At 46.5% G+C, this 26,764-nt stretch overlaps 1 protein-coding gene across 1 annotated transcript in view; it reads left to right on the top strand.

The window, feature by feature from the left end:
* LOC126426680 (nostrin) overlaps positions 1–26,764 on the top strand; it is a 151,141-nt gene that overhangs the window by 31,261 nt on the left and 93,116 nt on the right. The window contains exons 2-3 of the mRNA XM_050088571.1: positions 29–1,972; positions 12,022–12,107. Coding sequence (XP_049944528.1) covers positions 1,835–1,972; positions 12,022–12,107 — 224 coding nt within the window. The 5' untranslated portion in view covers positions 29–1,834. The remainder of the gene's footprint in view (positions 1–28; positions 1,973–12,021; positions 12,108–26,764) is intronic.

Below are 26,764 nucleotides of genomic sequence, written 5' to 3'. Positions count from 1 at the left end.
TTGAGTTTTAATGTTCTCTTCTCTGTAGGTGCGGCGGTGCTGAAGCAAAATGGGTCTTCTTCAGAGCGATGCAGTGATCCGTTTACAGACGATACTGTTGTGTATTGAGGTTTCATTGATGAGAAGATAGACATCGGAACCAGTGAACTTCACTGAATATTTTCTCACAAGTACGGAGTGTGGGAGCCCGGGACTTTCATCTGGAGAGAACGACTTTTGCTGTTTCCCACATCACAGTTTCTCCTCTGCGTCCTTGAAGATCTCTTTTCAAGAACAGCTGGACGGAATATCGACCCTCCTGAAGAAGTTCAGTTTTCGCTTTCCTTTCGTAATTTTCGAAAGCGCTGGCTTAGCCGTGACCTGCACCCGAAGAAAATTTTGCAAAATTTCTTGTGCATTCGAGCTAACTGCAATTACTGCAGTTGAAAGTGTTCAATTCAACCACAGTCTGCGGAGCTGTTGAAAAGATTTCCCAAAACAGAGGAGACTTTTTCTGTGTGTATTTGGATATACAGTGTAATGTTGGCACTGTAGCAACCTGTGTTATTTTGACGATCTGTTTTCTAGCCCATGTACGCTGCACGTCGGCGTTGGCAACAAACAAAAGTGACGTTAATATCCCCTCTCCAGAGTTATTACCAGTGCCCTCTTTCGAAGCTCACAGATATTACTATAGCAGAGATGTTACCGAAGTAATATGTACGAGATCATCTTTGTTATTAGAAATGTCAGGGAAGTCTACCTTCATTGCAGTGGTGTTTTATGGTACAACTATGGGCATGGTGCCTTTCCATTTCTAAGTGAAATAAGGGGGAATTTTGCTGTCCAGCGATATTAATGCAACGTAATGTCTCTGAGCTGTCCAGAGATATTAGTATTGTGTCAGTCTTCAGCCAGCTGAGATTTGAGTTTACTTGTAGTGTGGAGATACTGTGCTCAGAAAAGATGCGTCATCTGAACTGTGTTGCAGTGTAGCTGTCCAGCGATATTAATGCAACGTAGTGTCTCTATGCTGTCCAGAGATATTAGTGCTGTGTCAGTCTTCAGCCAACTGAAATTTGAGTTTATTTGTAGCGTGGAGATGCTGTGCTCAGAAAAGATGAGTCATGTCAACTGTGTTGCAGAGAACACAAGCAATGGTTAGTTACTAGCACGAGCAGAGGTATTATTGAAGAATGCTTCATCCACAGATATTAGCTGTGTTCTCTTCTACTGCTATCTACAAGACCTAGTAGTATGTATGAGAGATGTTAAGGTCCTGAGCTATTTACAAGGTCCTGTTATACTGATTACACAGAGATAGAGTGCACCAGAAATATTATTGATAACTGTGTGATCCAGAGATAGTAGCTATGTGCGCTTCAGCAGCACACAGACACTGATAGATTAGCACCAGAGATGTTACTGCTACAGTTTGTAGAAACACCGTTTTTGTTATGAGAGATGCCAGCAAAGATTATCTTCATTGAAGGGATGTTTTGCCGTAGAGCTATTGCTGAAGTGATTTTCTATTTCCTGTCGAAGTAAGATAAATTTTGTAGCCAGAGATATTAGTGGCACGTGGTAACACTGGACGAGAGAGTGAAGTTTCTGTTTACTTGTTAGGGGAACTTGTGTTTGCGAGTTGGGGAGGTGCGTCGCAGCTGACGTGAGTGGTTCCAGCGGTGCGTGAGCAGAGGTATTACCGAGGCGTGTGTCACCAGGGAGTGTAGCGTGGTGTGGCGTGCTGTCAGCGAGCAAAGATAAAAGTGACGAGCGGCAGGGTGTAGTAAGGCGGCGGTTGTTTTTCCCCGTGCCGTGTCGCCTTGAGGTGAGAGGGACAGACGTCGCTGCAATGCGACGGAGGTCCGCCAGCGCCGCGACGCTCGTCATCGTGGTGGGGGCGGACGTGGACTCCAGGCTCCTGCTGCGGGGGCGGCGCCGCTCCAGCGCGCGCTCCAGGGACAAGTTCCGGGCGCCAGCCGAGGAGAAGGTCCGCACAACATATACCACGATCACTTAAAACTGTAAAGCCTCCGTCTGTGTCTGTCGAGCTTCGCTCTCTCACCTACCTTCATTGCTCTCTCTCCCTCTCTCTCTCTCTCTCTCTCTCTCTCTCTCTCTCTATCTATCTATCTATCTGTCTACATTACTGGCCATTAAAATTGCTACAGACGCCAAATTAAACCGACAGGAAGAAGATGCTGTGATATGCAAATGATTAGCTTTTCAGTGCATTCACGCAAGGTTGGCGCCGGTGGCGACTCCCACAACGTGCTGACATGAGGAAAGTTTCCAACCGATTTCTCATACGCAAACAGCAGTTGACCGGCGTTGCCTGGTGAAACGTTGTTGTGATGCCTCGTGTTAGGAGGGGAAATGCGTACCATCACGTTTCCGACTTTGATAAAGGTCGGATTGTAGCCTATCGCGATTGAAGTTTATCATATCACGACATTGCTGCTCCCGTTGGTCGAGATCCAATTACTGTTAGCAGAATATGGAATCGGTGGGTTCAGGAGGGTAATACGGAGCGCCGTGCTGGTCCCCAACGGCCTCGTATCACTAGCAGTCGAGATGACAGGCATCTTATCCGCATGCCTGTAACGGATCTTGCAGCCACGTCTCGATCCCTGAGTCAACAGATGGGGACATTTCCACGACAACAACCATCTGCCCGAACAGTTCGACGACGTTTGCAGCAGCACGGACTATCAGCTCGGAGACCGTGGCTGCGGTTACCCTTGACGCTGCATCACAGACAGGAGCGCCTGCGATGGTGTACTCGACGACGAACCTGGCTGCACGAATGGCAAAACGTCATTTTTTCGGATGAATCCAGGTTCTGTTTACAGCATCAAGATGGTCGCATCTGTGTTTGGCGACATCGCGGTGAACGCACATTGGAAGCGTGTATTCGCCATCGCCATACTGGCGTATCACCCGGCGTGATGGTATGGGATGCCACTGGTTACACGTCTCGGTCACCTCTTGTTCGCACTGACGGCACTTTGAACAGTGGACGTTACATTTCACATGTGTTACGACCCGTGGCTTTACCCTTCATTCGATTCCTGCGAAACCCTACATTTCAGCAGGATAATGCACGACCGCATGTTGCAGGTCCTGTACGGGCCTTTCTGGATACAGAAAATGTTCGACTGCTGCCCTGACCAGCACATTCTCCAGATCTCTCACCAACTGAAAACGTCTGGTCAATGGTGGCCGAGCAACTGGCTCGTCACAATACGCTAGTCACTACTCTTGATGAACTGTGGTATCGTGTTGAAGCTGCACCGGCAGCTGTACCTGTACACGCCATCCGAGCTCTGTTTGACTCAATGTCCAGGCGTATCAAGGCCGTTATTACGGCCAGAGGTGGTTGCTCTGTGTACTGATTTCTCAGGATCTATGCACCCAAATTGCGTGAAAATGTAATCACATGTCAGTTCTAGTATAATATATTTGTCCAATGAATACCTGTTTATCACCTGCATTTCTTCTTGGTGTAGCAATTTTAATGTCCAGTAGTATATATATGTGTGTAAACATATCCCCCCTCCCACACTCTCGCTCCATTCGTAAGTGGATGTAATCTTTCCCCTCCTCCTTCTTCCAAATGTTGTCCACGTTACACAATACCCAGTCAAAGTAATTAATAAGCAAAGTATTTCTATGAAGATTTGAGAGGAGCAATGATTACAATAAACTTACAAGTTTACTTAGATTGTCATGACGAGACGGCTCCAGTACTTCTTGTCTAGGGGTTTGATTCTTGAAGCTGAAAATCTAACATCGGGTCGTCACGATGTCGGCCTGTAAGCTTCTGTGCTGTACGTGTCCTTTCACGTTTCCACTTCACTATCACATAGGAAACAGTGCGCCTAGGGATGTTTAGGAGTGTGGAAATCTCACGTACAGACGTATGACACAAATGACACCCAATCAGCTGACCACGTTCGAAGCTCGTGAGTTTCGCGGAGCGCCCCATTCTGCTCTCTCAGGATGTCTAATGACTACTGAGGTAGCTGATATGGAGTACCTGGCAGTAGGTGGCAGCACAATGCACCTAATATAAAAGACGTTTGTTGTTTGGGGGTGTCCGGATACTTTTGATCACGTAGTGTAGGCGGGGAGTGTTGTCAGTAGAGAAGAAGTAAAAGCAAAATAGGGCGGTCAGCAGACTTCAGTGTCTTCCGACGTGGAGTAGTCATTCGCTGAGTGACAAATGCATCAGGGACAATTCAACCCTTCTAAACGTGTCCAAGTATGTGATGTGATTGTGAAGCGGAAACGCGAAGGAATAGCCGCAGCTCAACCGAAACCACGCAGACCTCGTGTTCATCTACATCTGCATCATACTCCGCAAGCCACCTAATGGTGTGTGGGGGAGGGTGCTTTCGGTACCACTATCTGATCCCTCCAACCCTGTTCGACTCGCGAATAGTGCGTGGGAAGAACGACTGTTGGTAGGCCTTTGTGCACTCCTGGAAATGGAAAAAAGAACACATTGACACCGGTGTGTCAGACCCACCATACTTGCTCCGGACACTGCGAGAGGGCTGTACAAGCAATGATCACACGCACGGCACAGCGGACACACCAGGAACCGCGGTGTTGGCCGTCGAATGGCGCTAGCTGCGCAGCATTTGTGCACCGCCGCCGTCAGTGTCAGCCAGTTTGCCGTGGCATACGGAGCTCCATCGCAGTCTTTAACACTGGTAGCATGCCGCGACAGCGTGGACGTGAACCGTTTGTGCAGTTGACGGACTTTGAGCGAGGGCGTATAGTGGGCATGCGGGAGGCCGGGTGGACGTACCGCCGAATTGCTCAACACGTGGGGCGTGAGGTCTCCACAGTACATCGATGTTGTCGCCAGTGGTCGGCGGAAGGTGCACGTGCCCGTCGACCTGGGACCGGACCGCAGCGACGCACGGATGCACGCCAAGACCGTAGGATCCTACGCAGTGCCGTAGGGGACCGCACCGCCACTTCCCAGCAAATTAGGGACACTGTTGCTCCTGGGGTATCGGCGAGGACCATTCGCAACCGTCTCCATGAAGCTGGGCTACGGTCCCGCACACCGTTAGGCCGTCTTCCGCTCACGCCCCAACATCGTGCAGCCCGCCTCCAGTGGTGTCGCGACAGGCGTGAATGGAGGGACGAATGGAGACGTGTCGTCTTCAGCGATGAGAGTCGCTTCTGCCTTGGTGCCAATGATGGTCGTATGCGTGTTTGGCGCCGTGCAGGTGAGCGCCACAATCAGGACTGCATACGACCGAGGCACACAGGGCCAACACCCGGCATCATGGTGTGGGGAGCGATCTCCTACACTGGCCGTACACCACTGGTGATCGTCGAGGGGACACTGAATAATGCACGGTACATCCAAACCGTCATCGAACCCATCGTTCTACCATTCCTAGACCGGCAAGGGAACTTGCTGTTCCAACAGGACAATGCACGTCCGCATGTATCCCGTGCCACCCAACGTGCTCCAGAAGGTGTAAGTCAACTACCCTGGCCAGCAAGATCTCCGGATCTGTCCCCCATTGAGCATGTTTGGGACTGGATGAAGCGTCGTCTCACGCGGTCTGCACGTCCAGCACGAACGCTGGTCCAACTGAGGCGCCAGGTGGAAATGGCATGGCAAGCCGTTCCACAGGACTACATCCAGCATCTCTACGATCGTCTCCATGGGAGAATAGCAGCCTGCATTGCTGCGAAAGGTGGATATACACTGTACTAGTGCCGACATTGTGCATGCTCTGTTGCCTGTGTCTATGTGCCTGTGGTTCTGTCAGTGTGATCATGTGATGTATCTGACCCCAGGAATGTGTCAATAAAGTTTCCCCTTCCTGGGACAATGAATTCACGGTGTTCTTATTTCAATTTCCAGGAGTGTATTAGCTCTGATTTCCCCAATTTTGTCCTCGTGGTCAATGCGCGAGATGTATGTTGGAGGAACGTAATATGTTGTCCGACTCCTCGTAAAAAGTGCCGTCCCGAAATTTCAATAATAACTCTGTCCGTGATGCACAAAGCCTCTCTTGTAACGTCTGCCAGTTGAGTTTGTTTAGCATCTCTATAACGCTTGCTCGCCAGCTAAAGGATCCCGTGACGAAACGCGCCGCACTTCGTTGGATAGTCTATAACTCCTCTATCGGTCCTTCCTGACAGGGATCCCAGATAGATGAACAATACTCAAGAATCGGGCGAACAAGCGCCTTATAAGCCACTTCTTTTGTGGATGAGTTATATTTCCTTAAGACTCTTCCGATGAATCCTGAGTCTGGTATCTGCTTTTCCCACTATGTTTTATGTGGTCATTCCACTTAAGGTCGCTCTGGTTAGTTACTCCTAGATATTTTACGGCAGATGCTGTCTCCAGCTGTTTGTCATGAATAGTGTAGCTATGTATGCTCTAGTATGATAAAAAAATATATAATTTTTCTTTCGTTAAATATATTTCAATTCTATCAATTTAAATCGGTATTTCAAACTAGAATGTCGTGTTTCCAGTCTGGCACAGCTTTGCCACAGGACACACGAAAGCGGTCGAAGACGTCCGCCTTCTGGTCGGCTCCTGATCGTTGTCAGAAGGAGGCTAGGTTTTGATTACGCAAAGACTTCTATTATTTGGAAAAGAACAACCCGGATATCTTTACGTAATTAGTACGAATTTTATAATTACCTAAGGGACCTTTCACAATGGACAGTAAAAAAAAATGCATTTGCAAATGAAATCATTAGTAAATGGGGCAGCTATGAATTGTATAGAAGACAAGGAGCGGCCTTCTGTCTACGACCAGGATGCCGCAGTATTCTCTGCTGCAGTAAAGGCTGTTTGACATTTATAAAAATAATATGGCATGGAGGATAAAAAAAGTATAAAGGAAAAGAACAGAATAAGAAGTCTGGTAAACACTAAAATATATTCAAACAATTCTCACTAGCAAAATTAGGGCTTATTTATAAACAATACAACTTGCATAATTACTTTTCTAACAGTATGGTGCGATCAGATTTCAGCCTGTCCTGTGCTGTCTCCTTGGTTCACGTTTTTTTTTTTTTTTTTTTTTTCTCCATAAATTATAGTCACTACTTTTCTCCTTTCGTTGAAGACAATTCTTGCACTGTTCAACACCTCCGATAACAATAACTTGCTGATTTACAGTTTCGAACATGAATTACCTTAATTTTATTAATTAATAATGTTGTCTGCACGCTAGCAAGACCGCTCACTTTTTTTTTAACTTAAAGTCGACCTCCTTTACGTTTTCACATAACAAGCCGAAGCACATTAAAATCTGAAGATCTACAAAAGTTTTCTACCGTCATCTTTTATTTAGATCGAAGCGGAACGACAGTTCAGCTTCTGTTAAAATGTTTCTTTGACTGCGCAATCGATGTATTAGCGTCCGCGCTAGATGCGCATCTTTACAGTTATGTAAATTATACAAAACAGATGTCTTTCAAAGGGTACTCAAAGCTTTCGTAGGACGGAAATACCAATAATATTACAATGCCCAATACGTTACATTTATTTGCGCTCAGGGTCAAATGCCAGAGTCTGCACCTTTCACAAATTCTCTGCAGGTCGTTCTGCAAATTCTTACTATCTTCTGGCGTTGCTACTTTTGTATAGACAACCGCATCATCTGCGAATAGCCTTAAAGAGCATCCGACGCTTTCTGCTAGGTCATTTATATACCAGGTGATCAAAAAGTCAGTATAAATTTGAAAACTTAATAAACCACGGAATAATGTAGACAGACAGGTAAAAATTTACACACATGCTTGGAATGACATGGGGTTTTATTAGAACGAAGAAAAAAAAAAGAAAGTTCAGAAAATGTCCGACAGTTGGCGCTGGACAGCAAAACGTCAGTGACTGCGCATGATAATCGTGTATAAAAGGTGCTGTAATGAGAGAGAGAATCAGATGCGCCAGCAGGCGCAGCGTGTTGACGTTACCTGAAAGGGCGCTTTAGTGAAGCTGAATTATCAGAATGGGGAATGCGCTTCAGCGTTACGATGCTATCGCCATAGGAAGGGGAATCGATCGGGTAAAGGTCCGTTGACAAATGCAGCTGTTGTGAGAATGATTTCGAAGTTCGAAGCCACGGGTTGTTTGGACGATAGACCCCGTAGTGGCCGACCGAGCACAAGGCGTAATGCTGCTGAGAGAGTTCAGGAAGAAATGGAGTCTGTAGCGGGTTCGTCTATGCACGGGGAAGTCAGCGCTCGTGCAGTCGCACGTCGCACCGGCATTCCATACAGTACTGTTTGGTTGGCACTGAGGCGTACCCTCCGATGCTACCCGTACAAAATCCATCGGCATCGTCAACCTGGCGATTTAATGAAGCAGAAATAATCATTTGTGAGTGACTAACGCGTTAGTAGAACAATGACAGCGCATAGGGAGTTAAGAGTGAACGAGAGGCTCCTCATGATACGCACATTTCTGTGGTGAGTGTTAAGTAACGCTTAGAGCTGGAGTAAAGAGCGCTGTCACTGGATTGTGAATGACGGAAACACGTGATTTGGAGCGATGAATGACGCTACACCTCGTCCCTATGTCATGGAAAGGCTCATGCGTGGAGAGCGTTATCTGCCATCATGTGTAGTGCCAGCACCGAAATGCGGAGGAATGTGGTGTTATCTGAGGTCGTTAGTCCCCTAGACTTAGAACTATTTAAACCTAACTAACCTAAGGAGAATCTTCTGCAGCGATCTGGACAGAGAACTCAGAAAGAGACTCATAAAATGTCTTGTATGGGGTGTTCTTCTATATGGCGCTGAAACATGGACTATGAGGAAAAAAGACAGAGAAAGGCTCGAGGCTTTTGAGATCTGGACATGGCGGAAGATGGAAAGAATAAGTTGGATGGACAGAGTAAAAAAATGAAGAGGTACTGAGAAGAGTGGGAGAGAAAAGACAGTTACTACATGTAATAAAGAGAAGAAAATGGATTGGGCATATATTAAGAAAGAATGACGGACTGATAAAAACAGTTTTAGAAGGTTATGTAGAAGGGAAAAGGAAGCGAGGGAGGAAGAGATTCCAGATACTGGATGACATGATGGACGGTACAACATACAGCAGCCTTAAGAAGGAGGCAATGGATCGCAGAAAATGGAGACGCAAAGGACCTGCTAATATAGATGGTGATCAACCGAAGGACATCACACACATCCATGCTTGAGGCAGGATTCGAACCTGCGACCGTAGCAGCAGCGCGGTTCCAGACTGAAGCGCCTAGAACCGCTCGGTCACAGCGGATGGCCTATAAGTTTTGATTTATACCCTGATATTGAAATAAAAGGGTAAAATATCAGGCACGAAGTCGGCGTTCCACAACATCCCAAAGGTGTTCTATAGGATTTAGGTCAGGACTCTGTGCAGGCCAGTCCATTACAGGGATGTTATTGTCGTGTAACCACTCCACCACAGGCCGTGCATTATGAACAGGTGCTCGATCGTGATGGAAAATGCAATCGGCATCCCCGAATTGCTCTTGAACTATGGGAAGCAAGAAATTGCTTAAAATATCAATGTAGGCCTGTACAGTCATAGTGCCATGCGAAATAAGAAGGGGTGCAAGCCCCCTCCATGAAAAACACGACCACACAACAACATCACCGCCTCCGAATTTTACTGTTGGCACTACACACGCTGGCAGATGACGTCCGCCGGCCATTCGCCATACCCACACACTGCCATCGGATCGCCACATTGTATACCGTGATTCGTCACTCCACACAACGTTTTTCCACTGTTCAGTCGTCCAATGTTTACGCTCCTTACACCAAGCGAGGCGTCGTTTGGCATTTACCGGCGTGATGTGTGGCTTATGAACAGCCGCTCGACCGTGAAATCCAAGTTTTCTCACCTCCCGCCTGGCATAGTACTTGGAATTCCAGTGTGATGGTCTGGATAGATGTCTGGCTGTTACACATTACGACCCTCTTCAACTGTCGGCGGTCTATGTCAGTTAACAGACGAGGTCGGCCTGTACGCTTTTGTGCTGTACGTGTCCCTTTACGTTTCCACTTCACTATCACATCGGAAACAGTGGACCTAGGGATGTTTGGGAGTGTGTAAATCTCACGTACAAACGTATGAAACAAGTGACACCCAATCAGCTGACCATGTTCGAAGTCCGTGAGTTCCGTGGAGTGCCCCATTCTGCTCTGTCACGATGTTTAATGATTACTGACGTCACTGATATCGAGTACCTGGAAGTATGTGGCATCACAATGCACCTAATATTAAAAACGTATGGTTTTGGGGATGTCCGGATACTTTTGATCGCATAGTGTATGTACCTGGCGCGCCAACGTCCGAGGGCTTCACCGCGCTCACCTCTGGTGCGGTTCTCCTCTTGCTACCTGCGACGGTCGTCCGCTGCAGCACGGGAAGCCGGGATCCGTTTACATCTTTGGGCGGGTTTAGTGACATCTCTGGACTGTCTGTGATACAATATCCACAGTCAACTTGTATGTTCAGGAGTTCTGGTAACGGGGGTGATGCAAAACTTTTTTTGATGTGTGTATGACGACCAGCCGCTGCAGTGTTCGACGGTCCCTATCCGTTGAAAGTAAGACGTTTGCAACCGCCCTGAGTAAAAACCCGAAGAGATTTTGGTCGTATGTAAAAGTAGCAAGTGGGTCAAAATCATCTATTCATTGTCTCAGCGACCACACCGGCACCGAAACGGTAGATAAGAGGGAGAAGGCCGAAATAATGAATTCGAAGTTGTTTCACCGCGGAAGATCGTAACACCGTCCCTCCTTTGGATCGTTGTACGAAATTCGAAATGGCAGATATTGAGATAACCGATCGCAGAACTCTCACCAGGTGTATCGCTCCGTTAGTAAACAGAGACAATGCACTGCTACACTGGTGGACAGCAGTTGCCTACAACTGAAGAGCGTAATACGCCCTCTAACAACTGAAGAGCGTAATACGCCCTCTAACAACTGAAGATCGTAATACGCCCTCTAACAACTGAAGATCGTAATACGCCCTCTAACAACTGAAGATGGTAATACCCCTCTAACAACTGAAGATCGTAATACGCCCTCTAACAACTGAAGATCGTAATACGCCCTCTAACAACTGAAGATCGTAATACCCCTCTAACAACTGAAGATCGTAATACGGCCTCTAACAACTGAAGATCGTAATATGGCCTCTAACAACTGAAGATCGTAATACGCCCTCTAACAACTGAAGATCGTAATACGCCCTCTAACAACTGAAGATCGTAATACGCCCTCTAACAACTGAAGATCGTAATACCCCTCTAACAACTGAAGATCGTAATACGCCCTCTAACAACTGAAGATCGTAATACGGCCTCTAACAACTGAAGATCGTAATACGCCCTCTAACAACTGAAGAGCGCAATACGCCCTCTAACAACTGAAGATCGTAATACGCCCTCTAACAACTGAAGATCGTAATACGCCCTCTAACAACTGAAGATCGTAATACGGCCTCTAACAACTGAAGAGCGTAATACGGCCTCTAACAACTGAAGATCATAATACGGCCTCTAACAACTGAAGATCGTAATACGGCCTCCACCGGTTTAAATAATCCTCATAGGAAAAATTGACATCAGGGAAAAATATTTGTTTTGATGTCCTCTACAACCTCCCAGAGTTTGTCGGTTTAAATACTTTTCACCCTGTATAGTTCAATAATTGTCACCCTGTACCTTGCTCACACTTCTCTCACTATAGAATTCCCGTTCTTCTCTGCCTCGTCATTCCAGGTTGCCTCCTTGAGATGGTGACAAGATTATGTATTTATGTACCTCAGGAAATTGTCTAATAATCTGTAGTTAGCGTGTAGTCATGTCAGGCCGGAACCCTACGTTTATTTGAACCGACGTTAGTAATGGACAGCATAAATTTACTTTATATCTGATTATCCTTCACAACGCAGCAGTTTCACCGTCTGGCGGTGAGATTTGTTCGGTACACTTTTGGCGAGAGATTTCATCACGGACATTCTCTCTTCTGTTCCAGGGTCAGTCGGGCTTCGAGGAACTCCGACGCTACATCAAACAGGGTGGCGATTTCTGCAAGGAGTTGAGCTCCATTCTCCAGGAGAGGTACGTACTAACTATTACGTTTTCGTTTCTTTTTTTTCCCTTATGTTGAGGTACGATGTGGCCAAAACGTCCTGTTTGTTTTGTACTGAGGAAAAAAGTCTGTTATTTATATTCCAGGTTGAAGATTCCTAACATTACATCCGGTTAACAGACACAGCGTTTTAGAAGCCGCCCTTGCTTTTTCCTTGTCATTACTATTCAAGAAACGAAAGCATCGCGAATTTTATTTTCTTACTAGCTATTTTCCCGCAGATTCGCCCATGCAATCATTCGACACATATATTTCACATATACAGGGTGTTACAAAAAGGTACGGCCAAACTTTCAAGAAACATTCCTCACACACAAATAAAGAAAATATGTTATGTGCACATGTGTCCGGAAATGCTTAATTCCCGTGTTAGAGCTCATTTTAGTTTCGTCCACCTACGCTCAATGGAGCACGTTATCATGATTTCATACGGGATACTCTACCTGTGCTGCTAGAACATGTGCCTTTACAAGTTCGACACAACATGTGGTTCATGCACGATGGAGCTCCTGCACATTTCAGTCGCAGTGTTCGTACGCTTCTCAACAACAGATTCGGTGACTGACGGATTGGTAGAGGCGGACCAATTCCATGGCCTCCACGCTCTCCTGACCTCAACCCTCTTGACTTTCATTTATGGGGCCATTTGAAAGCTCTTGTCTACGCAACCCCGGTACCAAATGTTGAGACTCTTCGTGCTCGTATTGTGGACGGCTGTGATACAATACTCTATTCTCCATGGCTGCATCAGCGCATCAGGGATTCCATGCGACGGAGGGTGGATGCATATATCCTCGCTAACGGAGGACATTTTCAACATTTCCTGTAACAAAGTGAAGTCACGCTGGTATGTTCTGTTGCTGTGTGTTTCCATTCCATGATTAATGTGATTTGAAGAGAAGTAATAAAATGAGCTCTAACATGGAAAGTAAGCGTTTCCGGACACATGCCCACGTAACATATTTTCTTTCTTTGTGTGTGAGGAATATTTCTTGAAAGTTTGGCCGTACCTTTTTGTAACACCCTGTATGTACATTTCACGTATATGGGGGTAAGTAGGGGAGAGTTGGACCACATTTTTACCTTCAGCATAAAACTTGCGTGTTTCCCAACTGTTTTTGACTTCTGGCAGCACTTTCCCTGTAGAGTGTCATATAAACTTAAATACAAAGAATCTGGTACACCTGCCTAATATCGTGTAGGGCCCCCGCGAGCACGCAGAAGTGCCGCAACACGACGTGGCATGGAGTCGACTAATGTCTGAAGTAGTGCTGGAGGCAACTGACACCATAAATCCTGCAGGGCTGTCCATAAATCCGTAAGAGAACCAGGGGCTGGAGATATCTTCTGAACAGCACGTTGCAAGGCATCCCAGATATGCTCAATAATGTTCATGTGTGGGGTGTTTGGTGGCCAGCGGATGTGTTTAAACTCAGACGAGTGTTCCTGGAGCCATTCTGGAGCAATTCTTGACGTGTGGGGTGTTTCATTGTCCTGCTGGAATTGCATAAGGCGGCGGAGCGCACAATGGGCATGAACGGATCCAGGGGATCGGACAGGATGCTTACGTTCGTGACAGGTATATCTTACGTGCGAACTCCGTTCTCCATTATTTTATTATGATGATAGTTTCTCCCTATACAGGACGGCGGCAAAAAAATATTTTCGCATTCGGAGAAGAAAGTTGGTGATACTACAAAACGCCTTTGTTTTAGTTACGTCCACCCCAAATCCTGCATCATGTCCGTAACACCCTCTCCCCTATCTCGCGATAAAACAAAACGTGCTGCCCTTCTTTGAACTTTCTCGATGTACGCCGTCAGTCCTATCTGGTAAGGATCCCACACCGCGCAGCAGTATTCTAAAAGAGGACGGACAAGAGTAGTGTCTATCTTCTGTTACATCTTCTAAGTGTCCTGTGAATAAACCGCAGACTTTTGTTAGCCTTCCCCACAACGTTTTCTGTGTGTTCCTTCCGATTTGTTCGTAATTGTAATTCCTAGATACTTAGTTCGTTTAGTTGAATGTACGGCCCTTAGACTTAACTTATTTATCGTGTAACCGAAGTTTAACGGATATCTTTTAGCACTCGTGTGAATCACCTCACACTTTTCGTTATCTAGGGTCAATTGCCGATTTTTGCACCATACAGATATGCTTTCTGAACCGTTTTGCAATTTGTTTCGGTCTTCTGATGTCTTTACTAGGCGATAGACATCAGCATCTGCAAACATCCTAAGACGGCTGCTCGTATCGTCTCGTAAACCGTTTATATAGACAATCAACAGCAGGGCGCCTGTACCACTACCTTGGGGAACTCCAGAAATCACGTCTGTTTTACTCGATGACTTTCCGTCAATAACCACGAACTGTGACCTCTCTGACAGGAAATCACGAATCCAGTCGCATAAATGAGACGATTTTCCGTAAGCACGCAGTTTCACTACAAGGCGCTTGTGTGGTACGGTGCCAAAAGCCTTCTGGGAATCTTGAAATACAGAATAAATTTGAAATACTTTGTCGATAGCAGTCAACACTTCGTGCGAGAAAAGACCTAGTTGTGTTTCACAAGAACGATGTTTTCTAAATCCGAGTTGACTGTGTGTCAAGAGACCGTTCTCTTCGAGGTAATTCCTAATATTCAAACACAATATATGTTCCAAAATCCTGCTGCATATCGACGTTAATGATGTGGGCCTGTAATTTACTGGATTACTCCTACTACCTTTCATGAATATTGGTGCGACCTGTGCAACATTCCAGTCTTTGGGTACGGATCTTTCGTCGAGCGAATGGTTGTATATGATTCTTAAGTATGGAGCTATTGTATCAGCATACTCTGAAAGGAACCTAATTGGTATACGTTGTGGACCGGAAGACTTGCTTTTGTTCAGTGATTTAAGTTGCTTCACTACTCCGTGGATATTTATTTTTACGTTACTCATGTTGGCAGCTGTTCTTAATTCGAATTCTGGAATACTTACTTCGCCTTTTGTGGTGAAGGAATTTCGGAAGGAATGTCATTTCGAGCGTCGTATGGGATTTTGTTGCTTTGTTCTGCACCGCTTGGGAGGTTACGCTGCATTTCAGACTAAACAACGCTTGAGAAACACGGTCATGTAAATTCTGGACGATTGACTGATCTGGCCTTGTAACATTAACCAAAATGGCCTTGCTGTGCTGGTACTGCGAACGGTTGAAAGCAAGGGGAAACTACAGCCGTAATTTTTCCCGAGGGCATGCAGCTTTACTGTATGGTTAAATGATGATGGCGTCCTCTTGGGTAAAATATTCCGGAGGTAAAATAGTCCCCCATTCAGATCTCCGGGCGGAGACTACTCAAGAGGACGTCGTTATCAGGAGAAAGAAAACTGGCGTTCTGCGGATCGGAGTGTGGAATGTCAGATCCCTTAATCGGGCAGGTAGGTTAGAAAATTTAAAAAGGGAAATGGATATAGTGGAAATTAGTGAAGTTCGGTGGCAGGAGGAACAAGACTTTTTGTCAGGCGAATACAGGGTTATAAATATAAAATCAAATAGGGTTAATGCAGGAGTAGGTTTAATAATGAATAAAAATTGGAGTGCGGGTAAGCTACTACAAACAGCATAGTGAACGCATTATTGTGGCTAAGATAAGACACGAAGCCCATGCCCGCTACAGTAGTACAAACTTATATGCCAACTAGCTCTGCAGACGACGAAGAAATTGAAGAAATGTATGATGAAATCAAAGAAATTATTCAGATAGTGAAGGGAGACGAAAATGTAATAGTCACGGGTGACTGGAATTCGAGAGTAGGAAAAGGGTGAGAGGAAAACATAGTAGGTGAATGTGGATTGGGGGTAAGAAATGAAAGAGGAAGCCGCCTGGTAGAATTTTGCGCAGAGCATAACTCAATCATAGCTAACACTTGGTTTAAGAATCATAAAAGAAGGTTGTTAATACATGGAAGAACACTGGAGATACTAAAAGGTATCAGATAGATTATATAATGGTAAGACAGAGATTTAGGAACAAGGTTTTAAATTGTAAGACATTTCCAGGGGCAGATGTGGACTCTGACCACAATCTATGGGTTATGAACTGTAGATTAAAACTGAAGAAACTGAAAAAGGTGCGAATTTAAGGAGATGGGACCTGGATAAACTAAAAGAGCCAGAGGTTGTACAGAGTTTCAGGGAGACCATAAGGGAACAATTGACAGGAATGGCGGAAAGAAATACAGTAGAAAAAGAATGGGTAGCTTTGAGGGATGAAATAGTGAAAGCAGCAGAGGATCAAATAGGTAAAAAGACGAGGACTAGTAGAAACCCTTGGGTAACAGAAGATATATTGAATTTAATTGATGAAAGGAGAAAATATAAAAATGCAGTAAACGAAGCAGGCAAAAAGGAATACAAACGTCTCAAAAATGATATCGACAGGAAGTGCAAAATGGCTAAGCAGGGATGGCTAGAGGACAAATGTAACGATGTAGAGGCTTATCTCACTAGGGGTAAGATAGATACTGCCTACAGGAAAATTAAAGACACCTTTGGAGAAAAGAGAACCACTTGCATGAATATCAAGAGCTTTGATGGAAACCCAGTTCTAAGCAAAGAATGGAAAGCAGAAAGGTGGAAGGAGTATATACAGGATCTATCCAAGGGCGATGTACTTGAGGACAATATTATGGAAATGGAAGAGGATGTAGATGAAGATGAAATGGGAGATATGATACTGCGTGAAGAGTTTGACAGAGCACTGAAAGACCCGAGCCGAAACAAGGCCCCGGAGTAGACAACGTTCCATTGGAACTACTGACGGCCTTGGGAGAGCCAGTCCTGACAAAACTCTACCATCTGGTGAGCAAAATCTACGAGACAGGCGAAATACCCTCATACTTCAAGAAGAATATAATAATTCCAATCCCAAAGAAAGCAGGCGTTGACAGATGCGAAAATTACCGAACTATCAGTTTAATAAGTCACGGCTGCAAAATACTAACGCGAATTGTTTACAGACGAATGGAAAAACTGATAGAAGCCGACCTCGGGGAAGATCATTTTGGATTCTGTAGAAATGTTGGAACACATGAGGCAATGCTGACCCTATGACTTATCTTAGAAGAAAGGTTGCGGAAAGGCAAACCTACGTTTCTAGCATTTGTAGACTTAGAGAAAGCTTTTGACAATGTTAACTGGAATACTCTCTTTCAAATTCTGAAGGTGGCAGGGGTAAAATACAGGGAGCGAAAGGCTATTTAGAATTTTTACAGAAAGCAGATGGCAATTATAAGAGTCGAGGGGTATGAAAGGGAAGCAGTGGTTGGCAAGGGAGTGAGACAGGGTTGTAGCCTCTCCCCGATGTTATTCAATCTGTATATTGAGCAAGCAGTAAAGGAAACAAAAGAAAAGTTCGGAGTAGGTATTAAAATCCATGGAGAAGAAACAAAAACTTTGAGGTTCGCCGATGACATTGTAATTCTGTCAGAGACAGCATAGGACTTGGAAGAGCAGTTGAACGGAATGGACAGTGTCTTGAAAGGAGGATATAAGATGAACATCAACAACAACAAACCGAGGGTAATGGAATGTAGTCGAATGAAGTCGGGTGATGCTGAGGGAATTAGATTAGGAAATGAGACACTTAAAGTAGTAAAGGAGTTTTGCTATTTGGGGAGCAAAGTAAGTGATGATGGTCAAAGTAGAGAGGATATAAAATGCAGTCTGGCAATGGCAAGAAAAGCATTTCAGAAGAAGAAAAATTTGTTAACCTCGAGTATAGATTTAAATGTCAGGAAGTCGTTTCTGAAAGTATTTGTATGGAAGTGAATCGTGGACGATAAATAGTTTAGACAAGAAGAGAATAGAAGCTTTCGAAATGTGGTGCTACAGAAGAATGCTGAAGATTAGATGGGTAGATCACATAACTAATGAGGAGGTATCGAATAGAATTGGGGAGAAGAGGAGCTTGTGGCACAACTTGACTAGAAGAAGGGATCGGTTGGTAGGACATGTTCTGAGACATCGAGGGATCACCAATTTAATATTGGAGGGCAGCGTGGAGGGTAAAAATCGTAGAGGGAGACCAAGAGATGAATACACTAAGCAGATTCAGAAGGATGTACTGGGAGCTGAAGAAGCTTGCACAGGATAGAGTAGCATGGAGAGCTGCATCAAACCAGTCTCGGGACTGAAGACCACCACAAGAACAACAACAACAACAACAAAAGTAAAGTGTAATACTACGTTTCGTTAAGAAAAGTACTTATTTTCTGAGTGTCATGTCGCTATTTACACTCATGCTCATAAATTAAGGATAATTGCAGAATGTGGTGCCACACAACGTGGCACTACACAAAACTGGCGCTAATAGCATAGCCACATAGGGAACACACACGACACAGATATCTAAGTCCACGGTATTGGTGGTAAGTGGAGAAAACCGTCCCAAAACACATGTGCTACAAAACTCCACTGTCTGCTGCGCATGTACCCCGACATCAGTATGGGATATGATCACCATGCACACGTACACAGGCCGCACAACGGGTAGGCATACTCTGGATCAGGTGGTCGAGCAGCTGCTGGGGTATAGCCTCCCATTCTTGCACCAGTGCCTGTCGGAGCTCCTGAAGTGTCGTAGGGGTTTGAAGACGTGCAGCGATACGTCGACTGAGAGCATCCCAGACGTGCTCGATGGGGTTTAGGTCTGGAGAACAGGCAGGCCACTCCATTGGCCTGATATCTTCTGTTTCGAGGTACTCCTCCACGATGGCAGCTCGGTGGGGCTGTGCGTTATCATCCATCAGGAGGAAGGTGGGACCCACTGCACCCGTGAAAAGGCGGACATACTGGTGCAAAATGACGTCCCGATACACCTGACCTGTTACAGTTCCTCTGTCAAAGACGTGCAGGGATGTACGTGCACCAATCATAATCCCACCCCACAACATCAAAGCACGACCTCCATACAGGTCCCTTTCAAGTACGTTAAGGGGCTGGTATCTGGTTCCTGGCTCACGCCAGATGAAAACCCGGCGAGAATCACTGTTCAGACTATACCTGGAATCCGTGAACATAGCCTAGGACCACCGTTCCAATGACCGTGTACTGTGTTCTTGACACCAGGCTTTACGGGCTCTCCTGTGGCAAGAGGTCAGTGGAATGCACCTCGCAGGTCTCCGGGCGAATAAACCGTGTCTGTTCAGTCGTCTGTGGACTGTGTGTCTGGAGACAACTGTTCCAGTGGCTGAGGTAAGGTTCCGAGCGAGGCTACCTGCAGTACTCCGTGGCCGTCTGCGGGCACTGATGGTGAGATATCGGTCTTCTTGTGGTGTTGTACACTGTGGACGTCCCGTACTGTAGCGCCTACACACGTTTCCTCTCTGCTGGAATCGTCGCCATAATCTCCATATCACACTTTGTGACACACGGAGGGCCCGTGCTACGACCTACTGTGTTTGACCAGCCTCCAGTCGCCCTAGTATTGTACCCCTCATAACGTCACCCATATGTGTTCTCTCAGCCATTTCCAACACACAGTCACCATTAGTACGTCTGAAAACGTCTGCACACTTACTCGCTGCACCGTACTCTGACATGCACCAACACACCCCTGCGTATGTGGACTGCTGCCAGCGCCACCGTGCGACGACCGCAGGTCAGATGCACCGCACGGTCATACCCCGAGATGATTTAAAGCCGTCCAGAGCGTTGTTTCACCATGTATCAGCATTATCCTTAATTTATGAGCATGAGTGTAGTTTCTGAGTGACATGTCGCTATTTAGTGTATTTAATGTGTATTCCATCTAATTACAATTTCGAGCAGCATTAATAGACACATTGGTCTCACAGCAGGTGGTTTACCATAAGTAGCATTCAGGCGTCTCCAGATAAAGAGAGGTCAGGTATTACTATTTTTTTCAATTCTAAGAAAGTTAATACAGTAGTTCTCCTTTTCGCGTGAAGACGGCTGTTTATTATTATGAAGTATGACTGGCTGACTTATCTGTTACAGCTTTGGTAAGTAAGCAGCAAAGGGAGGGTTTAAATGGAAAATTTCCTGATGATGCTGTAGTTATTTCCTCAGAAAGCGGGAAACGTACACATATTTGACATAGTCGTCCTAAGGCTCATCTGATGCACCAGAAGCAAGTACACTCCTGGAAATGGAAAAAAGAACACATTGACACCGGTGTGTCAGACCCACCATACTTGCTCCGGACACTGCGAGAGGGCTGTACAAGCAATGATCACACGCACGGCACAGCGGACACACCAGGAACCGCGGTGTTGGCCGTCGAATGGCGCTAGCTGCGCAGCATTTGTGCACCGCCGCCGTCAGTGTCAGCCAGTTTGTCGTGGCATACGGAGCTCCATCGCAGTCTTTAACACTGGTAGCATGCCGCGACAGCGTGGACGTGAACCGTATGTGCAGTTGACGGACTTTGAGCGAGGGCGTATAGTGGGCATGCGGGAGGCCGGGTGGACGTACCGCCGAATTGCTCAACACGTGGGGCGTGAGGTCTCCACAGTACATCGATGTTGTCGCCAGTGGTCGGCGGAAGGTGCACGTGCCCGTCGACCTGGGACCGGACCGCAGCGACGCACGGATGCACGCCAAGACCGTAGGATCCTACGCAGTGCCGTAGGGGACCGCACCGCCACTTCCCAGCAAATTAGGGACACTGTTGCTCCTGCGGTATCGGCGAGGACCATTCGCAACCGTCTCCATGAAGCTGGGCTACGGTCCCGCACACCGTTAGGTCGTCTTCCGCTCACGCCCCAACATCGTGCAGCCCGCCTCCAGTGGTGTCGCGACAGGCGTGAATGGAGGGACGAATGGAGACGTGTCGTCTTCAGCGATGAGAGTCGCTTCTGCCTTGGTGCCAATAATGGTCGTATGCGTGTTTGGCGCCGTGCAGGTGAGCGCCACAATCAGGACTGCATACGACCGAGGCACACAGGGCCAACACCCGGCATCATGGTGTGGGGAGCGATCTCCTACACTGGCCGTACACCACTGGTGATCGTCGAGGGGACACTGAATAGTGCACGGTACATCCAAACCGTCATCGAACCCATCGTTCTACCATTCCTAGACCGGCAAGGGAACTTGCTGTTCCAACAGGACAATGCACGTCCGCATGTATCCCGTGCCACCCAACGTGCTCTAGAAGGTGTAAGTCAACTACCCTGGCCAGCAAGATCTCCGGATCTGTCCCCCGTTGAGCATGTTTGGGACTGGATGAAGCGTCGTCTCACGCGGTCTGCACGTCCAGCACGAACGCTGGTCCAACTGAGGCGCCAGGTGGAAATGGCATGGCAAGCCGTTCCACAGGACTACATCCAGCATCTCTACGATCGTCTCCATGGGAGAATAGCAGCCTGCATTGCTGCGAAAGGTGGATATACACTGTACTAGTGCCGACATTGTGCATGCTCTGTTGCCTGTGTCTATGTGCCTGTGGTTCTGATGTATCTGATGTATCTGACCCCAGGAATGTGTCAATAAAGTTTCCCCTTCCTGGGACAATGAATTCACGGTGTTCTTATTTCAATTTCCAGGAGTGTATATGCCGTAGTTCCATATACAAAAATCATAGCTGACTCTCTACCTACGTCGTATATGAAATAAGGTTTCATCTTAGCGGCGTAGCCCTGTCTTGCTGCATATAACGACGCAGCCTGGCATGGGAGCTTTGCTTCCCGGTGTTCACACCGCAGTTGCTGATTCAAAATGGTTCAAATGGCTCTGAGCACTATGCGACTTAACATCTGTGGTCATCAGTCCCCTAGAACTTAGAACTACTTAAACCTAACTAACCTAACTACATCACACACATCCATGCCCGAGGCAGGATTCGAACCTGCGACCGCAGCAGTCGTGCGGTTCCGGACTGCGCGGCTAGAACCGCTAGACCACCGCGGCCGGCGCAGTTGCTGACTCTGGTCAATTTTCTTTCCAGTTTTAGTACATTTCTCGGATTCTTTTGCGAAGAGTTTCAGCCCCAATATAAACAATCAGATAATCTGTACTCGTCTTTTGAACCGCTTTCGAATGCCTTTAAAAAAGCGCATCATTCTATTTAAGAATCAAACCTGCTACAGTATCTCGATCGATACAAAAGACACTTTATCACATACGAGAGTACATGTCCTTTAGCGTACTATCATTTGTTGAAAACCTCGTATCGATATCTGGAACCGTTCAATGAAAGGGATGTTACGTCTTACGTGACTCGCCCTGCATACACGGTGATTCAGCTGCTCCGGAGCCCGGGTTCCCGGGTTCTATTCCCGGCGGGGTCAGGGATTTTCTCTGCCTCGTGATGACTGGGTGTTGTGTGATGTCCTTAGGTTAGTTAGGTTTAAGTAGTTCTAAGTTCTAGGGGACTGATGACCATAGATGTTAAGTCCCATAGTGCTCAGAGCCATTTTTTTCAGCTGCTCCTTCCTGTGGGTTTCACACAACCTGCAACACATGCAAATACGACGAGCAACATTTTCATACACTCCCGTGTTACGCACAAACTAAGTCCTACAGAAGAAGTGAACGGGCCTTTTTTGTAGGAAATTTGACGTACTTAAATTTAGTGCTTGGATGCGTTTTCTCTAAAGGCCATAGTTTTCGAATTATTCAAGAAAAATTTACAAAAATTACTTTCGAACCGGTTTTTCTTGAATAACTCGAAAGCCCATGCCCTCCACCGAAAACGTATTCCAGTACAAAATTTAACTACATTAAATTTCGTAGAAAAAAATTTGCTCACTTTTTTTCTGTAGGACTAATAGTTTGTGCACAGCGAGGGAGAGAGCAGAAAAATATTCCTCGTGGTATTTGCAAGCGTTGCAGGTTGCATGAAACTCATCGTTAGAAGCAGCTCAATGACACGTTAGTCGAAAAAATTGTTCAAATGGCTCTGAGCACTATGGGACTTAACTTAGAAGGTCATCAGTCCCCTAGAACTTAGAACTAGTTAAACCTAACTAACCTAACTACATCATACACATCCATGCCTGAGGCAGGATTCGAACCTGCGACCGTAGCGGTCGCTCGGTTCCAGACTGTAGCGCCTAGAACCACTCGGTCACTCCGGCCGGCGACACGTTAGTCTTCTGTTTGGTTTAATGCGGCCCATTCCTCTCCTGTGCCAACCTCGTCACCTCAGAGTAGCATTTCAGTCGAACGTCCTCAATTATTTGCTGGATATATTCCAATCTGTCTTCCCCTAGTTCTTGCCCTCTACAGCTCTCTCTAGAAGTCATTCCCTCGTGTCATAACACGTTACCTGTGTCCCTACCCCTTCTTCTTGTCAGTGTTGTTCATATACTCGTTTCTTCACCGGTCCTGCGGAGGACCTACTCATGTCTTATCAGTCCACCTAATTTTCAACATCCTACTAAACCAGAACATCTCAGTTACTTTCTTCCCCATCTACTACTTTCATTTGCTAATCTAATCCCTCAGCCTCGCCTCTAATACTTCAGCTGTAAAACTCAATCTTTCCGCTTGGTAGAGACGGATCAGAATTACCACACATGGAACGTGTACTAGCAAATAACAAATTACAGACACATCTCCGTGATTTTAAAATTGTTTTTGCTCGGGTTACTCTATAGGAGCGGGCCGGCCGGTGTGGCCGAGCGGTTCTAGGCGCGTCAGTCTGGAACCGCGCGATCGCTACGGTCGCAGGTTCGAATCCTTTCTCGGGCATGGATGTGTGTGATGTCCTTAGGTTAGTTAGGTTTAAGTAGTTCTGAGTTCTGGGGGACTGATGACCTCAGAAGTTAAGTCCCATAGTTCTTACAAGGGAGCCTCCCCATTGCACCCCCCTCAGATTTAGTTATAAGTTGGCACAGTGGATAGGCCTTGATAAACTGAACACAGATCAATTGAGAAAACAGGAAGAAGTTGTGTGGAACTATGAAAAAATAAGCGGAACGAGAGGTCCTTGTTTCAAGTCTTCCCTCGAGTGAAAATTTTAATTTTATATTTTCAGATAATTATTATCTGTCCGTCTTTTGGGAGTGATTATCACATCCACAAGGAAAACTAAATCGGGCAACGTAGAAGAATCTTTTTATCCATTCGCCAAGTGTACAAGTTAGGTGGGTCGACAACATATTCCTGTCATGTGACGCACAAGCCCTCACCAGTGTCGTATAGAATATATCAGACGTGTTTTCCTGTGGAGGAATCGGTTGACCTATGACCTTGCGGTCAAATGTTTTCGGTTCTCATTGGAGATGCACGTCCTTTCGTCTACTTATCGCACGGTTTTGCGATGCGGTCGCAAAACACAGACACTAAACTTATTACAGTGAACAGAGACGTCAATGAACGTACGGACAGATCATAACTATGCAAAAATAAAGAAAGTAAAATTTTCACTTGAGGGAAGACTTGAACCAAGTACCTCCCGTTCTACAGCTGCTGACGCTACCACGGGACCACGGGCTCCTAAGCTCACATTGTCCATTATGTTGCCTATGTGGCGCTTGGACTACTCAGTTTGTATATTTTGCTTATTTTTTCACAGTTCCACACAACTTCTTCCTGTTTTCTCAATTGATCTGTGTTCATTTTATCAAGGCCTATCCACTGTGCCAACTTATAACTAAATCTGAGGGGGGTGCGATGGGGAGGTTCCCTTGTTAGAGCCACTTGAACCATTTTGAACCTTCTCCTAGTCAGTGTTTTCCATATATCGCTTTCTTCACCGGTTCTGTGGACAACCTACTCATGTCTTATCAGTCCTAATTTTCAACATCCTTCTATACCGCGACACCTCAGTTATTTTGTTGCCTACTTACTAGGTTTACTGTCTTCTTTGCTAATCGAATCCCTCAAATTCGCCTGTGTACGTTAACTACAAAATTCAGTCTTTCCACTCCATAGAGAGGGGTCAGAATTACGACATGTGGTACGTGTACGAGTAACTAACTAATGTTTCGCCCGGTTAGCCGTGCGGTGTTACGCGCTGCTTCCCCAGCGGAAAGGAGCACCTGGTCCCCGGCACCAATCCGCCCGGCGGACTAGTGTCGAGGTCCGGTGAGCCGGTCAGTCTGTGGATAGTTTTTAGGCGGTTTTCCGTCAGCCTCGGCGAATCCGGGCTGGTTCCCCTTATTCCGCCTCAGTTACACTATGTCTGCGGTCGCTGCGCAAACACTGTCTCCTCGTATGCGTACACCACCATTACTCTACCACGCAAACGTGTGGGGTTACACTCGTCTGGTGAGAGACGTTCCCGGGCGGTCCACTGGGGACGGAACCGCACAGTAACCCTGGGTTCGGTGTGGGGCGGCGGTGCGGTGGGTGGACTGCTGTGGCCTGTTTCGGGGTTGTGTACCACTGAAGGCTACGGCGGGGACGAAGCGTCTCCGTCGTTTCTGGGTCCCCCGATCCATACAATACAAAGTAACTAATGACAGACACAGATGCATATTTTTAATGAAATTGTTTTCATTCCGGATATTCTACACGAGCGGATGAACTTCCGCTGTAAGCGAGGCGCATAAGCATGATGGTACTGCGGGCTTTTAATATGGCCTCGCAACGGCACGGAATCCGCGCAGCAGCGGCAGCAGAGTATAACGGCATGTGGGGGCGGATGCGCGAGGCCTTGCGAGCATTTCCGGCCGGCGCTCGCCCTGGGATACTGTACGGTGACGCCCGCTGCGGGTACTAGCATGCTTGCAGTAGGCGTTTCACACTACCCCACATCGTCAGGAGTGAAAGTTCAAACGCAGGCACCAGCCGCTGGAACAACACGACGTTCACTCATCGCTACCAGATTACATCCCGAAAACATCGATCTGCACGTGAATCTACACTGCTGCAATTTTCACTGGAGCAGCAAAGAGGACTAAAGATAACGGAATTTTACTTATGCTGCACGTGCATTACCATTTGTGCCCGAGATGCGTTACAATTCCTCTCATTATTTCTAAGTAGTTAGCTCTGAAAAAATTATCAACTTCGTGGAAATGAATGAAAATGCGGGAGCATGTTGCCAGAGGTCTCCCAGTCCAGAAGCATATTGCTGGACTATTGATCTGATATAATTAAAGTTTCCACAAGACATTTGAGTCTCATCTTTATCTGTTATAATGATGGAAGCTGAAGAGACGAATTAAAATTTGTACCATGGCCAGGAGTCGAACCCATGTTATTATGCACGAATGCTAGCCATTACACCACGACAACAATATAACTAACAGACCTGCAAGGACGACACTAATCCATTGTCGTCCCTAATACCAACTCACATCTTCAGCTTATTTTCCCCTTCTTAGGCCGTCACTGCCTTGCTGCAGTGGTAGCACCGGTTCCCGTCAGATCACCGAAGTTAAGCGCTGTCGGGCTGGGCTAGCACTTGGATGGGTGACCATCCGGTCTGCCGAGCGCTGTCGGCAAGCGGGGTCCACTCAGCCCTTGTGAGGCAAACTGAGGAGCTACTCGACTGAGAAGTAGCGGCTCCAGTCTCGTGAACTGAAATACGGCCTGGAGAGCGGTGCGCTGACCACATGCTCCTCCATATCCGCATCCAGTCACGCCTCAGGACGACACGGCGACCGGTCGGTACCGTTGGGTCTTCATGGCCTGTTCTGGCGGCGTTTAGTTTTTTTATAGAACA

Source organism: Schistocerca serialis, chromosome 11 (genome assembly GCF_023864345.2).
Source record: "Schistocerca serialis cubense isolate TAMUIC-IGC-003099 chromosome 11, iqSchSeri2.2, whole genome shotgun sequence".
Lineage (NCBI taxonomy): Eukaryota > Metazoa > Arthropoda > Insecta > Orthoptera > Acrididae > Schistocerca > Schistocerca serialis.
The sequence above is the reverse complement of the archived record's forward strand: the minus strand, read 5'-3'. Positions and strand labels throughout refer to the sequence as shown.